This window comes from Coregonus clupeaformis, chromosome 16, assembly GCF_020615455.1.
Source record: "Coregonus clupeaformis isolate EN_2021a chromosome 16, ASM2061545v1, whole genome shotgun sequence".
NCBI classification, from domain to species: domain Eukaryota; kingdom Metazoa; phylum Chordata; class Actinopteri; order Salmoniformes; family Salmonidae; genus Coregonus; species Coregonus clupeaformis.
Genome location: NC_059207.1, coordinates 2,434,739 through 2,450,032, shown reverse-complemented (window position 1 = coordinate 2,450,032; position 15,294 = coordinate 2,434,739). Strand labels below are relative to the sequence as shown.

At 41.7% G+C, this 15,294-nt stretch overlaps 2 protein-coding genes across 3 annotated transcripts in view; one reads left to right on the top strand and one right to left on the bottom strand.

Moving 5' to 3' along the window:
- Nucleotides 1-156: 156 nt before the first annotated feature.
- LOC121572196 (NEDD8) lies at nt 157-1,748 on the top strand. Its single transcript, XM_041884128.2, has 4 exons — nt 157-337; nt 604-651; nt 816-898; nt 1,193-1,748. Exons 1-4 carry the CDS (start codon nt 320-322, stop codon nt 1,311-1,313), a joined length of 270 nt encoding a protein of 89 aa, XP_041740062.2. The 5' UTR covers nt 157-319; the 3' UTR covers nt 1,314-1,748.
- Nucleotides 1,749-4,195: 2,447 nt separating this feature from the next.
- LOC121572622 (large neutral amino acids transporter small subunit 2) overlaps nt 4,196-15,294 on the bottom strand; it is a 33,289-nt gene continuing 22,190 nt past the window's right edge. Inside the window, exons 1-9 of one of the 2 annotated variants that reach the window (XM_045225563.1) lie at nt 13,959-14,064; nt 13,461-13,586; nt 12,118-12,271; nt 11,557-11,680; nt 10,991-11,094; nt 9,094-9,190; nt 8,405-8,554; nt 6,362-6,539; nt 4,196-5,973 (exon numbers count right to left, since the gene is read on the bottom strand). In XM_045225563.1, the coding sequence (XP_045081498.1) occupies nt 5,810-5,973; nt 6,362-6,539; nt 8,405-8,554; nt 9,094-9,190; nt 10,991-11,094; nt 11,557-11,680; nt 12,118-12,271; nt 13,461-13,485 (996 nt within the window). In that variant the 5' untranslated portion in view covers nt 13,486-13,586; nt 13,959-14,064 and the 3' untranslated portion in view covers nt 4,196-5,809. Of the gene's footprint in view, nt 5,974-6,361; nt 6,540-8,404; nt 8,555-9,093; nt 9,191-10,990; nt 11,095-11,556; nt 11,681-12,117; nt 12,272-13,460; nt 13,587-13,958; nt 14,065-15,294 lie in introns of those variants that run through there. The other variant, XM_045225562.1, reaches the window with a different exon arrangement.

Sequence of the window (15,294 nt, the reverse complement as noted above, 5' to 3'; positions counted from 1 at the left end):
CTCTAGTACTGCTAGAGATTTCTCGCACAGTAACTAAACTATTTAAATAAACATAATAATCTAATACAACTTTTTGACGGAGAAACGTCACAATGTAGTCACAAAGCACATCGCAGGAACTCTTTTGTTGTGAGCAACAAGAATAGTGGGACCTATTTTAGAGAAACACAGGAACTTCAATGTAATTATTTGCGACGAAGAAGGGTCGGTGTAGAAATGTTTCATGTTGTAGCTAAGCAGGAAACCACATTTAGCTGATATTACACAGATACGATATCAGTTATAATATAATTGGGTTTAGAAAACAAAATAAGTGAAAATGTTGATTAAAGTCAAGGTAAGAGAACGTCGGACACGTATATGCAGCCACACAAGCAAGTTGGCTAGTTTAGGTTATAATTCATCTGCTCAGTGCACACAGTCAGTAAGTTAGCTAGCTAGCTAACGTTACATGGGTCCATAAAATAAGAATCGAATAACTTTACATTTTATATAGCTACATAGATCATAAGTAACTAACTGACGTGTGCTGGTTATGAAGGGTAAAAAAAAATAGATCCTCTTTTAACATGACTAACTATTTTATCAATGTCTATCTCACAGACACTTACTGGGAAAGAAATCGAAATTGACATAGAGCCCACAGACAAGGTATGTTGCTAGCAGTTTTTCCAGTATTCCCTTTGTTCCTTATCAGAGTGTGATATTACATGATTTTGTGTGTGTGTGTGTATGTACATGCCACGGCCCTCAGTGCAACCATACAGTGATATTATGTATTCAATGTGTGTATTCTCCGGCTTGTCTCTTGTCAGGTGGAGAGGATTAAAGAGCGAGTGGAGGAGAAAGAGGGGATTCCTCCTCAGCAGCAGAGGTTGATCTACAGTGGGAAACAGATGTAAGGCGCAGAGACAGAGGCAACATCGTGGAATTAATAATGTGTAAAAGAAACCTTAGCTTATATATTCTCTGTGTACAAGTGATTCCCCTGCACTAGTCTTGGAAATCCCAAACCTAAGGCAACAGCACTGGACCATTGTTAATGTAGGAGGCAACCCATCTTCCTAGGAAGAGTACACACCCACAGACATTCTCTCTAGTCAGTGGTCAGATAACAACACACACAAAAATAACATTTGTACATGAGAATGATATTGTCCCTCTCTTCCTAATATCAGTTTCTTTCCCTCAGGAACGATGAGAAGACAGCGGCAGACTACAAGATCCAGGGAGGCTCCGTACTACATCTGGTCCTTGCGCTAAGAGGAGGGGAGGTCCTCCACTGTCCCACGAGCGTCCTGCATGCCTTGTAACTACCACACCCGCCTTAGCCCTGGGTAGATGTTGCCCTTAGCCACAGATCTAGGATCAGCTTAACCCTCCTCAAATCCAAACAATAACCATTATGGGCTACAAATGCAAAACTGACCTTAGATCAGTGCTTATGGGCAACCTCAGCCCTCTACCCTAGAGTTTCTTTGAGACATATTACCCTTTTACAATCACTCACGTGTCATTAATATAACAATTTGAGGGCCCTGCTTCATATTAAAACTGTAAAGAGAAGGTTTTGTCCTTTGGGTGTATCACCATGTCAGCACTCTCTCCTGTCCCTCCCTCTTTTGAGAGCATCAAACTGATGCAGATGTTATGTTTACAATGCGTAAAAGTGAGATAAATTATTATTATTTTAAGTAGATTAATGTAATGTTTTAGTTTGCCAATAAAAAAACATCAGTTATCAGTGACGGGTGTTGCGTTGTCATTAAGGATGTGTTTAATGTTACTGAGAGGCAGGTACACTGTAGGAAAAATACAAACGCCACACCAGTCATCAACAATTAATTTACTTCAGTATATATTGATTTATCTTTTGTTACTATATGTACATTCATGCTTAAACTCACAAAAATAATCCATAGGAGAAAGGAGGTTGGTAGAAAGTTAAACAGTTCTCATGTGGTCAAGAAAATCTCCTGGCTCTGTGTAAGGGAGGTGGTTGGACTTACGGTCCAGTTAAACTGTTGTAGAAAATAAACCATCAAGAAAAGCATTTGCAGCAGAAAAATATTTAAAAATTGCTTAATTTATTTTAACGATCTGTTTATTTGGCTCCCAATGGTGCCAGTAGGATTAAGTATGTGGGTCACAATCATTTTGCTTAGAACAAAAAAGTAGTGAGACTTCACATCGTATTGCATGGCTTTTAGCACATCCATCTTCATCAACACATAGATAGACATAGCCTGGTTACATTTGTTGTTATTGCGCTCACCATTGTTTCACTTGGTGAGCGCAACGTTCAGTGTGGTTTAACCAGGCTAGCATAGACATGAAGTGGGCAATGATTTACTGAGGTGTGTTTTGCAATATACAAAAATAGAATCTACCTATTTTGTTTCTATGTTGCAATACTAGACACACCAAGGCTACTACTGTATATTCCTGAACCACCATTGAAGGCCTGCAGTCCTCTGGTCTGTGTCAAGGGAGGCAAGGACTTGGTGTTATTAAATAGCTTATCAGTTTACATGAGGCAGTGATTGAGTAGCCTGGTTCTATCGGTAGTCTATGTGCTTTAGCCATTCATTGTATGGTACCACAATGATAGTCAGGGTTGCATATACAGATCTAAGACCAGGCTAATATTGACAAGCAGAACAATGTTGTTACAATGATTTCTCGTTGGTAACGCATAACAGTTGAAAAGATGATTATTCTGCTGAAGGAAATAGCAAAATGGGGATATTTAAGTGCTATACCTGTGGTATTCTACGTCAGCAATGCACAAATGAATGAATGAATGCATATAAATCCGTCAACCCTGTGTACACGCATCGCAATGTCATTCTGTTGAAAGAGTAAAGCCATATTGTTTCTGAGGTGACTGAGCTCATGGTAATGGGTTAATAATGCACAGTTATGTCGATAAAGAGGATACATTACCCACTTAAAATAAAATAAAATATCATTTTTTTTCCTGTGGTGAGTTTCCATAGAGTAGAATATATAGTTAATGTGACATCTAGTGATATATAGGCACGAAACACATCCATATCAAACAACTTTCAAAGACATCATAAACTATGTAACACTGTCAGCTACAGTATATGTTGGAGTTCCAGGCCGACTCCATTGCAGACGCATGCCAGATCTCACAACGCCTGGGTAGGTGTTTAACGATTCAGCTAACCACATAATATAATATAGCAATCTGATGCCTGACTGCTCAGTCAATGACATGACACACAACCATTGATTGATGCAATGCAACATCAGCAATGTAGTCGGCCTGGAACTCGACCTTTGACCCTGTGATTGTTAAACCTTCACAAGGACAACAGACACTGACCCATACCATGACCTTTGACTTGTGCTAGCACTGCAGAGGGCAAACTGTCTCTAAACAAACTGGTTGGCTTATATATGTATACAGTAGATGTATATTGGTTTCAATGACTTAATACTGTACAGTTTGTGTCTAAGGTCCAAATCTGTATTATTATTGTACATTATTAATACAACTGCATCCATGACATTATTTTTGTATCTGTGTGATCAGTAAATTACCTTTGGAAATAACGTTAATGTGATTTTAGAGGAATGTGTATACACTTATGAAAGATTAAGACATCTAGACTAAATAAATTAAATCTTTACTTCACTTGTAGGAGGTCTTAAGACAAAGAGGTGGATCATTAACATAAAGCCAACCCTCTATAGAAACCGGTAAGCTTTGGAGTGTTCATTGGCTTTTGGCAGTGTGGAGAAGGCAGTATGAATGTCCTGAGAAGGCCTCAAACTGGTTATACAATCTGACGAAGAGCAGTGTGTGTATGTGTGTTTCAAAGCTTAAATAGCAAGGTCATTGTTGGCATACTGGGCAACACCACCATCTTTAGTATATGTATACTGTACATTACAGAGTCACCTGACAACAAATAAACATGTCATTTCTGGTTTATATAGGGGGTGTATTTAAATCCCTGACGTCACTTTAACAACAAACGTAACTGTACATGCATGCAATATGTCCAGTGATTATTTTGTGGATAAAATATGATCAGTTATATTAATAATAATAATATAATAATAATAATGGTCCTCTGTAGCTCAGCTGGTAGAGCACGGCGCTTGTAACGCTAAGGTAGTGGGTTCGATCCCCGGGACCACCCATACACAAAAAAATAATGTATGCACGCATGACTGTAAGTCGCTTTGGATAAAAGCGTCTGCTAAATGGCATATTATTATTATGATCAGTTATATTAATTAAAACACCCCTAAATAAAGCACTATCAAACTATTTTGAAGAGTAAACATATAGATGTGTATTAATCTACAAAAATACTGAATTACCTCATTAATGATAGACATTTACATGCACACCACTGGTTTGGCTTTCACTACATTACAGTAAACTTAGTTAAGCAGACAATTAAACTTGTGACAATTCTCTCCCTGGGGGTGCACATGCAAGTGTGTGTTTGTGGAGAACCCTGCTCAAAATGCTCTACAGGGTCTGCTAGTCTACCCCTATACGATTTCAAGATTTCTCTCTTTGTTTGTGTATGTATAGGTGTAAGAACTGTAGTCAGCTTGTTAGTCTGTGCTTCTAGTCTTTTAAATCAGCAGACTGTTTGTAGAGTTGATTGTCTGCCTTTAATTAAATCTTCCTCAGGTATCCAGTAAAATCACTGAGTCAACCTGGAATATTCAAAATGGCCACTTCTTTGTTTCTTTCATCAACATGAACATTTTTTATCTCTTTAAAATATCTGGATAAAATCATCTGTCGACATTAATGATAACAATTACATACCAATACCTAAGTACATAATATATCAGAATTAAAGCTGATTTTGCACCAGGGAAGGATCTGAAAGGCACCGAACCAGATCCCTCATCGGCTCCTAAAAGTATACCTTCGCTGTTGCAAGAGTAAAAAAAAAAAAAAAGACCCAAAAGTTATTGATATTGAATAGAATAAAACATTAAAACTAAAATAATAACAATGACATGTGATATAAACAATTATAACAATTATAAAAAACATTTTGGAATCACAGTTGTTAAAATGAAAAAACACAGACCGTATTTAGTGTATTTGAAATAAAACATTCAATGAATTGATCTGAATTTGATGGTTTTGACTGAAGGAATTCAGCTTTGGTGTGTTTTCAGTAAGACAAGACAAAAAGAAATAAAAAAACGAACACAAAACCAATGCTGATGATGCCTCTGCCACAGTACAGTACGAGTACTTTAAAATGGCCACCGCTCTCTCACTCATGGAGTGTGCAGGGAGTGTGTGGAGGAAGATGGGGAAGAAAAAGAGTAGTCCTTGTTATTGTCAAGGGGGTACATGAAAGGATTAGAGGATGAAAAGATGAGTGTGAATCTGTGAGGATGTCAGGTTGGATATGTCTTTTGCAATTAGCAGCGTTAAAAGGTGGCAGACTGAAATTGAATGACCAGATATAGGTCTATAATCCTCCCTCTCCCCTAAATGTTTCTCTCCTCAGCCTCCTCCTCCTCCTCCTCCTCCTCCTCCTCTATTTGGCACAGCATTCGTGATTGAAACAAAGCTACAATCAGATGTATGAACATATAAAAACAGTGTGTGTGTGTCACTAAGAGTGTTTCCGAGTCTGTGAGTGTTAACTCCTCTCTGCCATAGTGATATACCTGAAACTCTGACTCTACCTCAATGAGAGTGTGTTTCTCTGAGTTTGTGTGTGTGTGTGTGTGTGAGTGTTGAGGAGTTGGGTGGTGAGGGGGTGGGTAGTAAAGGTGTGTGTGTGTGTGTTCAGCAGTCTGCAGACTTTTGTTTCTCCCCGTCGTCTTGCGAGAGAGGAGCCCGGGACTCCTTTAGCTCCTCGCCCTCCTCCCCGCTCCCTGCCTCCTTGGAGCCTTTCGCCTCCCCTGGATACACCACCACACAGAACTTCTGGCCCAGGTAGGTTATCTTGGCTGGACAGAGAGAAGAGGAGCGGTTAGGATACTAGAGTAGACTCCAAAAGATTAGTACACAGTATGTTGTTTTAGTAAGTAGTAGGCAACACATATTTCGGACACGGCCATAGTCTATCATAACAGCCTTAACATAGCTGATTTGGTTGTGGCTACTGAGATTAGTAGTGACACGCTGTGAATCAACATACGTAACATCAAGTGACTAGAGACCCAGTCGAGTTAATAAAAACAACAACGATTTTAAAGGTTGAATAAAGTTGAATTTATCTGAATGAAGTTCCAGGCCATCATTTTAAATACGAAGTTATTCTTAATAGACTTGCCTGGTTAAATAGAGGTTAAATCAATAAATAAAGTTGAATGAATTTGAACAGTGTTGCCATACCAATGAAGGTGTTGAAGCATTCAGGCTTGTTGTCCCAGTAGACACCCAGGAAGTAGACCGGGACTCCAGTCAGCATGATAGCAATGCCGAGGCCACACACAACGGGCTCAGAGTACAGGGAGAAGATGAGCAGGAAGGCCCAGAACAACAGGTAGATGACCGGCCATACCAGACTGATCTGGAGGGGGAGAGAGAGAGAGAGGGAGTGAGGGTGAGAAAGAGAGAGAGAGAGAGAGAGAGAGAGAGAGAGAGAGGGGTAGAGAGAGAGAGAGAGAGAGAGAGAGGGGTAGAGAGAGAGAGAGAGAGGGTAGAGAGAGAGAGAGAGATGGAGTCAGTCATAATGCAAAACACAATGAGAATGCATATCATAGGCCCTCAAATACCTAGGGTCAGATTTACTAAAATCTTTGCACCAGCTGTAAAGTTGGCATCTATTTTCAAAAGGGAATTAAACATTGAGAAACAAACTAGATGGTACTTTCACATGAAGTAAAATTGTGGGACTTGATTTAGCTCTTTAAAAGTATTTTTGTGGTAGTGGAAGAAGTGTTCTGATTTCAGATTTAAATAGCAGAGAATTAGACAAAGATTTAATATGCTCTAAGTTTTTGTCTTAAGTGCTGAGAAAGTGGTCCAAAGTTCAGTTAATTAAAAAAATGGAGAGAAGATGTAGTTGATGTGGTTCCTAAAACAGCTGTAACATTTGATCGGTAGAAGATAATTCTGTTCTGATTTCAGATTTCAATAGCAGAGAAGTAGACCAAGATGTCATACCTTTCTGTCTGAAGTGCTGGGAAAGTGACATTGTCTCACATTAGAAGCGTCACTCCTACGCAAGATTTTGCTCATCTGCCTAACACTAGTTCCTCAATTCTAAAATTCTGTCCACTCTCTGTAGCTATGACGCACTGGCTACTACGGCAAACTATGCTCAATCAGCTGAGCAAACTTGCTCCAGCTAGCAGCCTAGTGTAAGCTTGTTTCAATGGCTTGTTTGTCAGCTTGTTGATGAAGTTGTACGGCACCAAAGTTATTGGACTGTTCTCAGAAATCAGCATGTCTCTGACTCTGACAGCTGGCACTGTGCCTCACTACTTTGTAACATTCAGCCAACACGATAACGTTGCAGAGTGCAGTCAGCTGTGCTGTAGAACTGAGACTGGTTCAGCTAGCAAGCAGACACTAGCTAGCTAACGCGTTAGTTAGCAAATTTCCGTGCACATTTCGAATGTCATAAATACTGATTCTACCACCACAAAACACCTTAGTTAGATGTAGAATTAGGAAGTTGTTCATGCAAAACGTTTCAATAATAGCTACAGGTTTATAGTTTTTTGTAATCTTTTTTGTTGTGGTAAATTTTCTTTTTTCTTTTTATCTTTTTTTTGGGGGGGTTATAGGTTTATAGTTTTTTGTAAGATTAACTCTAACTCTTTTGAGGATGAAAGGGGGTTCAGTGGACGATGTCACCTTGGTAACATTTTCGAATGTTAGAACAACATATTGTAGCCAAACTTATTTTTAGCTATCCCATGAGTGCGAGTTATCAGACAGATCAGTGCAGACGGTCGTGAGACAATGGGGAAAGTGGTTAAAGTAGCTGATTTGTGTCAAAAGTTACATTGTTGACAGTGAATAGAATGTTTGAAGTCATGGGAGTTTATAACAATGGGACTTTTAGAATTTTGAAGAAAGATTTTTTTATTTTTTGAAGGACAAAAAGTGTAATAGGTAAAAAGTATAAATATACTCAAAACATTGTATGCAAGCAACTTAATCCAGACCAGTCTACACATTTTAAAGTTTGAATGTAATTCCTAGTTTAAATGGTGTAAGAGGAGTAGCGTGCTAAAGAATAATAAGAAGAAGTATGACAAAGATTTAAAGTGGCACTTCCCATTCAAAAGTAAAATAAAACGTTCTGAGAAAGAATAAGATAGAGTATATATAAAGTGTATCCTAAATGAAGATTTGGTGCAAATGGTAAAAAAAAATCTAGCCTCTAGAACACAGTGCCAAGAAAAGGTATTCTTTGAAACTCACCCTGATTGGTCGGTGCATGTCAGGTGCCTTGATGCGCAGCACGATCTGCCCGGCGACAGTGACCCCGTAGAAGAGGTAGTTGATGAACCCCACGTAGTTAATGAGAGTGTACATGTCACTGGTGCACAGCATCAGCAGGGTGGACAGACACTGGTGTAGGGAGGGAGAGAGGGAGAGAATGGGTCAATATGGGTACAGCATATGAAAATATAAGGTACACTGCATGACCAAAAGTATGTGGACACCTGCTCGTCGAACATCTCATTCCAATATCATGGGCATTAATATGGAGTTGGTCCGCCCTTTGCTGATATAACAGCCTCCACTCTTCCACATACTTTTGTATATATAGTGTATATACAGACACCTGTGTCAAAGTTAAATAGATAGAGACAGAGAGAGAGAGAGAAAGAAAGAGAGAGGGTTAGAGAGATGGAGAGGAGAGAGAGAGAGAGAAAGAGAAAGAGAGAAAGGAAGAGAGATGGAGAGAGAGAGAGAAAGAGAGAGGGGAAGAGAGATGGAGAGAGAGAGAGAGAGAGAGAGAAAGAGAGAGGGGAAGAGAGATGGAGAGAGAGAGAGAGAGAGAGAAAGAGAAAGAGAGAGGGGAAGAGAGATGGAGAGAGAGAAAGAGAAAGAGAGATGGGAAGAGAGATGGAGAGAGAGAGAGATAGAAAGGATGTAACACTCACAGTGAAGAGCAGAGCAGGGATGGGTGTGCAGCGCTTCACGTGGATCATGGCCAGGAGACTGGGGAGGTGGCCCTCTCTGGCTCCAGCAAAGAACAACCTGTTCGAGAGAAAGAGAGAGAGATCGAGAGGGAGAGAGAGTGAGTGTGAGACAGGTTTTTTCTAGAAGAAAATGAGAAATGAGTTAGAAAGACAGACTGGAGTTCACAGAGAAATATATATATACAGTGGGGAAAAAAAGTATTTAGTCAGCCACCAATTGTGCAAGTTCTCCCACTTAAAAAGATGAGAGAGGCCTGTAATTTTCATCATAGGTACACGTCAACTATGACAGACAAAATGAGAAGAAAAAAAATCCAGAAAATCACATTGTAGGATTTTTTATGAATTTATTTGCAAATTATGGTGGAAAATAAGTATTTGGTCAATAACAAAAGTTTCTCAATACTTTGTTATATACCCTTTGTTGGCAATGACACAGGTCAAACGTTTTCTGTAAGTCTTCACAAGGTTTTCACACACTGTTGCTGGTATTTTGGCCCATTCCTCCATGCAGATCTCCTCTAGAGCAGTGATGTTTTGGGGCTGTCGCTGGGCAACATGGACTTTCAACTCCCTCCAAAGATGTTCTATGGGGTTGAGATCTGGAGACTGGCTAGGCCACTCCAGGACCTTGAAATGCTTCTTACGAAGCCACTCCTTCGTTGCCCGGGCGGTGTGTTTGGGATCATTGTCATGCTGAAAGACCCAGCCACGTTTCATCTTCAATGCCCTTGCTGATGGAAGGAAGTTTTCACTCAAAATCTCATGATACATGGCCCCATTCATTCTTTCCTTTACACGGATCAGTCGTCCTGGTCCCTTTGCAAAAAAACAGCCCCAAAGCATGATGTTTCCACCCCCATGCTTCACAGTAGGTATGGTGTTCTTTGGATGCAACTCAGCATTCTTTGTCCTCCAAACACGACGAGTTGAGTTTTTACCAAAAAGTTCTATTTTGGTTTCATCTGACCATATGACATTCTCCCAATCCTCTTCTGGATCATCCAAATGCACTCTAGCAAACTTCAGACGGGCCTGGACATGTACTGGCTTAAGCAGGGGGACACGTCTGGCACTGCAGGATTTGAGTCCCTGGCGGCATAGTGTGTTACTGATGGTAGGCTTTGTTACTTTGGTCCCAGCTCTCTGCAGGTCATTCACTAGGTCCCCCCGTGTGGTTCTGGGATTTTTTGCTCACCGTTCTTGTGATCATTTTGACCCCACGGGGTGAGATCTTGCGTGGAGCCCCAGATCGAGGGAGATTATCAGTGGTCTTGTATGTCTTCCATTTCCAAATAATTGCTCCCACAGTTGATTTCTTCAAACCAAGCTGCTTACCTATTGCAGATTCAGTCTTCCCAGCCTGGTGCAGGTCTACAATTTTGTTTCTGGTGTCCTTTGACAGCTCTTTGGTCTTGGCCATAGTGGAGTTTGGAGTGTGACTGTTTGAGGTTGTGGACAGGTGTCTTTTATACTGATAACAAGTTCAAACAGGTGCCATTAATACAGGTAACGAGTGGAGGACAGAGGAGCCTCTTCAAGAAGAAGTTACAGGTCTGTGAGAGCCAGAAATCTTGCTTGTTTGTAGGTGACCAAATACTTATTTTCCACCATAATTTGCAAATAAATTCATTAAAAATCCTACAATGTGATTTTCTGGATTTATTTTCTTCTCAATTTGTCTGTCATAGTTGACGTGTACCTATGATGAAAATTACAGGCCTCTCTCATCTTTTTAAGTGGGAGAACTTGCACAATTGGTGGCTGACTAAATACTTTTTTCCCCCACTGTATGGAGATAAACAGATAAAGAAAGACAGGGATAAAAGATGCAGATAAACAATGTGGAGGAGAATACCGTGAGGAGGTGAAGAGGGACCCGTTGACCCCTCCGAAGGTGGACAGAGCCACAGAGATGGGCATGATCCATGACATCACTCCTAGCAGCTTCTCACCAAATGTCTGGAGGGAGGGAGGGAGGGAGGGAGGGAGGAAGGAAGGAAGGAAGGAAGGAAGGAAGGAAGGAAGGAAGGAAGGAAGGAAGGAAGGAAGGAAGGAAGGAAGGAAGGAAGGAAGGAAGGAAGGAAGGAAGAAGAGACGGAGGAAGAGAGGGGACAAGAGAATATGGTAAAACACACACTTACACATTCAATGAACTGCTACATAGCTACACCACAAAATAGGTTTGATACTTATTCACTTAAAAGTTAAAATTGTAACATCAGTTGATTGATAATATGCTACGGATATGCCACTCCACTAAGCAGAATTCAAAGTTGAATCTGAATTTAAGGCGCATTAACTCTCTGTGACCAACAAGGGGGCGCCAGAGGCCTTTGTTAACACTGAGGTTGACCGTGAATAAACCCAAAGCACTTCTGTCTGCTTCCTGATCTTGGCAGGATGGTGGGTGGAGCTACTCACTACAGCAACAGCGTTGGAGGCCAGCAGCTCCTGAGGACTCATGGCGGTGACGTAAGCGATGTTGGCAAACACGTACACGAACGTCACCAAGGGGATGGAAATGAAGATGGCACGAGGAAGATTCCTAGAATAGAGAGAGGGATGGAGGGATGGGGGGGAAGATATATCATTCATTAAAGACATGTAGGTAATAGGTATCAGTCCAGTTCAGAATAGAGAGAGGGATGGAGGGAGGAAGGGAGAGATGGGGAAAAGGTAGACCATTCATTAAAGACATGTAGGTCTCAGTCAATAGGTATCAGTCCAGTTCTCAATTATAATCTCTAAATATCTAAATATGTGTCCCCCCCCCCCCAATTTATATTTATTGGTTATACAGAACAATCTATGCTAGACCAGAGCAGAACATGTTATGGTGTGCGTCCCAAAATGCACCCTGTTACCTATATAGTGCACTACTTTTGACCAGATCCCTACGTGCCCTGGTCAAAAGTAGTGCACTATAAAGGGAACAGGGTGCCATTTGGGACACAAGCATGGACTAATTGTGGTAGGGCTTACACGTAGGGGTCGACCAGCTCCTCAGTGACGTAGTTGAGGAAGTTCCATCCTCCGTATGCGAAGGAGCCTTGTAGGAAGGCCAGGGCTATAAGCCCCACGTCGTACTCCTGGAAGGGCTCGAAGGCATGGGCTGGCTCAAGCCAATAGTACTCCCCTGGAGGAGGAGAGTGGAATAGAGAGGAAGAAGAGAGAACGAACAGGGTTTACAATGAGGATTTTAGGGTGGTGTAGGCCTACATTTGATCTTTTTGTGAAAGAAGTAGAGAGAGGACAAGTTTTTCTTTTTTTTAATGAGGATTTTGGGGGATGTGTAGAGATTTTAGCTTTGTGAAATTGGTTCACTACTACTGCCTCTGTTATAGCAATGCAGATTGATGAGGGAGCTGTCAGGTCACACATAGGACATAACAATGAGGACGCAGTGTGTGTGTGTGCGTGTGTGTGTGTTTGTGTGTGTGACAGACAGAGTACGCACTATTGGCTTGCACACCATGTCTACTTCCGACCCCGTCTATCTCTCTCCTTTCCTCCTAGTCTCATCTGCCCATACGAAAGGACATGCATCCTCTATCTCTCTTCCTCCCTCCCTCTTTCTTCCTCCCTCTCTTTCGCTGTCATTGTCTGCCTCTTCCCCACCTCGCTCCCTCGGTTTCGCTCTTACTCTCTCTTTGTCTCTCTCTCTCTGTCTCTCTCTCTCTCTCTCGCTCTTTGTCTCTCTCTCTCTGTCGCTCTCTCTCCCCCCATCTCTTTATGGTGGGTGATTCTCTCATACTCTCACCCATTGTATTCTTACACCAACACCCAGAATCCCTCTCTCCTCTCTCAGTGTCTACACCCCTATCGTCACTGTTGTCTCTGTCTGTCTCGCTCATAACTGACCCTCATCAGTGTTATGTTAACTAACCCACAGATACGACTGGGACGAAAACCACATTAAAACTCTATTAGCTCTGTGAGTTATACTAGAGGCCCCAGAACTCATAACCTCTATCTCTGTGAATAGGTAAGCTATGGCTGTGTCCCAAATGGCACCCAATCCTATATGTAGTGCACTACTTTCGATCAGGGCCCATAGGGCTGTGGTTAAAAGAAGTGCACTATATATGGAATAGGGTGTCATTTGGGACACATACTTTTGGTCCACAGTGACCCAGTGATGGAATGTCAGTGGGGTTTGGTGTCTCTGTGTCTCTGGACCGAGAGAGAGATGAGAGAGATGGAGAGACGGGCAGACGCTGTGGTATTAAGTGTGATATACACACACACGCCTGCACACATGTATTGGCATGCACACACAGGCACAGATGGACACACATACACACACAGATGGCGCCTAGTCTTACCCTTGCAGATCTGCACCATGCCCATGATAATGATGAGAGCCAGGGCCAGCAGCTTGCCGGCTGTGAATATGTCCTGGACTCTGGTAGCCCATCGCACACTGGAGCAGTTCACCCACGTCAACAAAACTGAGAGAGAGAGAGAGAGAGAGAGAGAAGAGAGAGATAAGAGAGAGTGTTATAATTGATTAAATATGTGTTTTTATCATTATGTGTTTTTGCTGTGGCAATATAAGATAGGGACTTATAATGCCATGAAAGCTTGTTGAATTAAATGAATTGAAAGATTAAATTGTAAATAAAGCTTGAATTAAATTGAACCACAATAAATATTACACAACAGAGATCAACACAATACAATTCACGCTGGGCGTTGTGCTCCGTTTATTCATGTTCTCCACTGCTCTCTGCTACATTACACTAGCCAGGCCAGAATAACAAAGGAACACAATGGTGAATCCCAGTACAATAAACAACATAGTAGACTGGAGGAATTCTCACCATAGAATTCTCATCAACTTAGCGTAGATCTGTTGCTAACAATGCACAAAGGGAGAAGTACACGACTACACTATATTTCCGTTCTGTTCTGTTCTTGCCTTTGAAGGGTTTCCAACAGCGATCAGTGTGAGAGCATTGACAGTAGGTAGTGGTCATAGTACTATAAATAGTGACGTAAGGAGAGAGGAATAGCGCGAGAAAGAGAGAGATTGAGAAACATAGAAAAAGGAGTAGCAGGTGGATAGAGAATCGGAAGGAGGGAGAAGAAGGTGTGTGTGTGTGTGACGGGAGTTACAGTAACACACATTGCGCTACAACTGACGTAACGTGTCATAAAAGGTGAAGCACGCAGCTACCTTTGCTACCGCCTCAACGTAATTTCATTGAAATGACGTACAAACCACGTTGATTCAACCAGTGTGTGCCCAGTGGGGCTGTACTGTCACAACGAACTATGACCCCTCTCTCCTTGCCTCTCAACTTCTCTGACGCAGTGACACGTACCACACGCCGAAGGCTCATGGGCCTGAGTTTATCCACTGACACTGACTGGGGTTCAGTGTGTTTGTTCTACACTCTGTCCCACCTCCACCTTTCTCTTACTGCAGTACAGTACATTACATCATGGCTAGTGTAAGGCCCTGCGATGGAATAGCGTCCTGTCCAGGGGTTGTACTTGTACATCAAGCTGCCTCATGCTACAGAAACAGGAGATAGGCTCCTGGCCTATGGGCTGTTCTGGCAGACCTACTTTCTTACTGTTGCAAGGGTAAGGATACTTACTTACACAGGTCATGTTAAACGTGATAGTAATGACAGAGGCATCAGGTAGCCTAGTGGTTAGAGCATTGGGCCAGTAACTGAAAGGTCGCTAGTTTGAATTTGCCAGCTGACAAGGTGAAAAATCTGTTGATGTGCTCTTGAGCAAGGTACTTAACCTTAATTGCTGCAAGGTTGCTGTTGGTAAAGGCTGTCTGTGGGTGTCTCAGGGAGAGTTGTGATATGCAAAATAAACAATTTCCAATTCACTTGTGTGTATAACACACATATGTGAAATAGGATGACTATAAACACCCACCAATGTATTTATTATTGGCAGCAGTCTGGGCTGAATAAGGTTTACAGGACCCTGTCAAGACCCTGTTGTTGCACACATGACATAACACACACATCACACTAGAAATACCTCCAAGCTGATCTGGTCAGTCTGCCAAGGAACAGAGACAGGCTGCTCAGCCAGACACAGATGGAGAGAAGGAGGGGAAGAGAGGGGGGGGGGGGGGGGCTTGTTAATAGTTTCTAGTTATGAAAGAGTGTATGATGTTTAGAGGTTTGG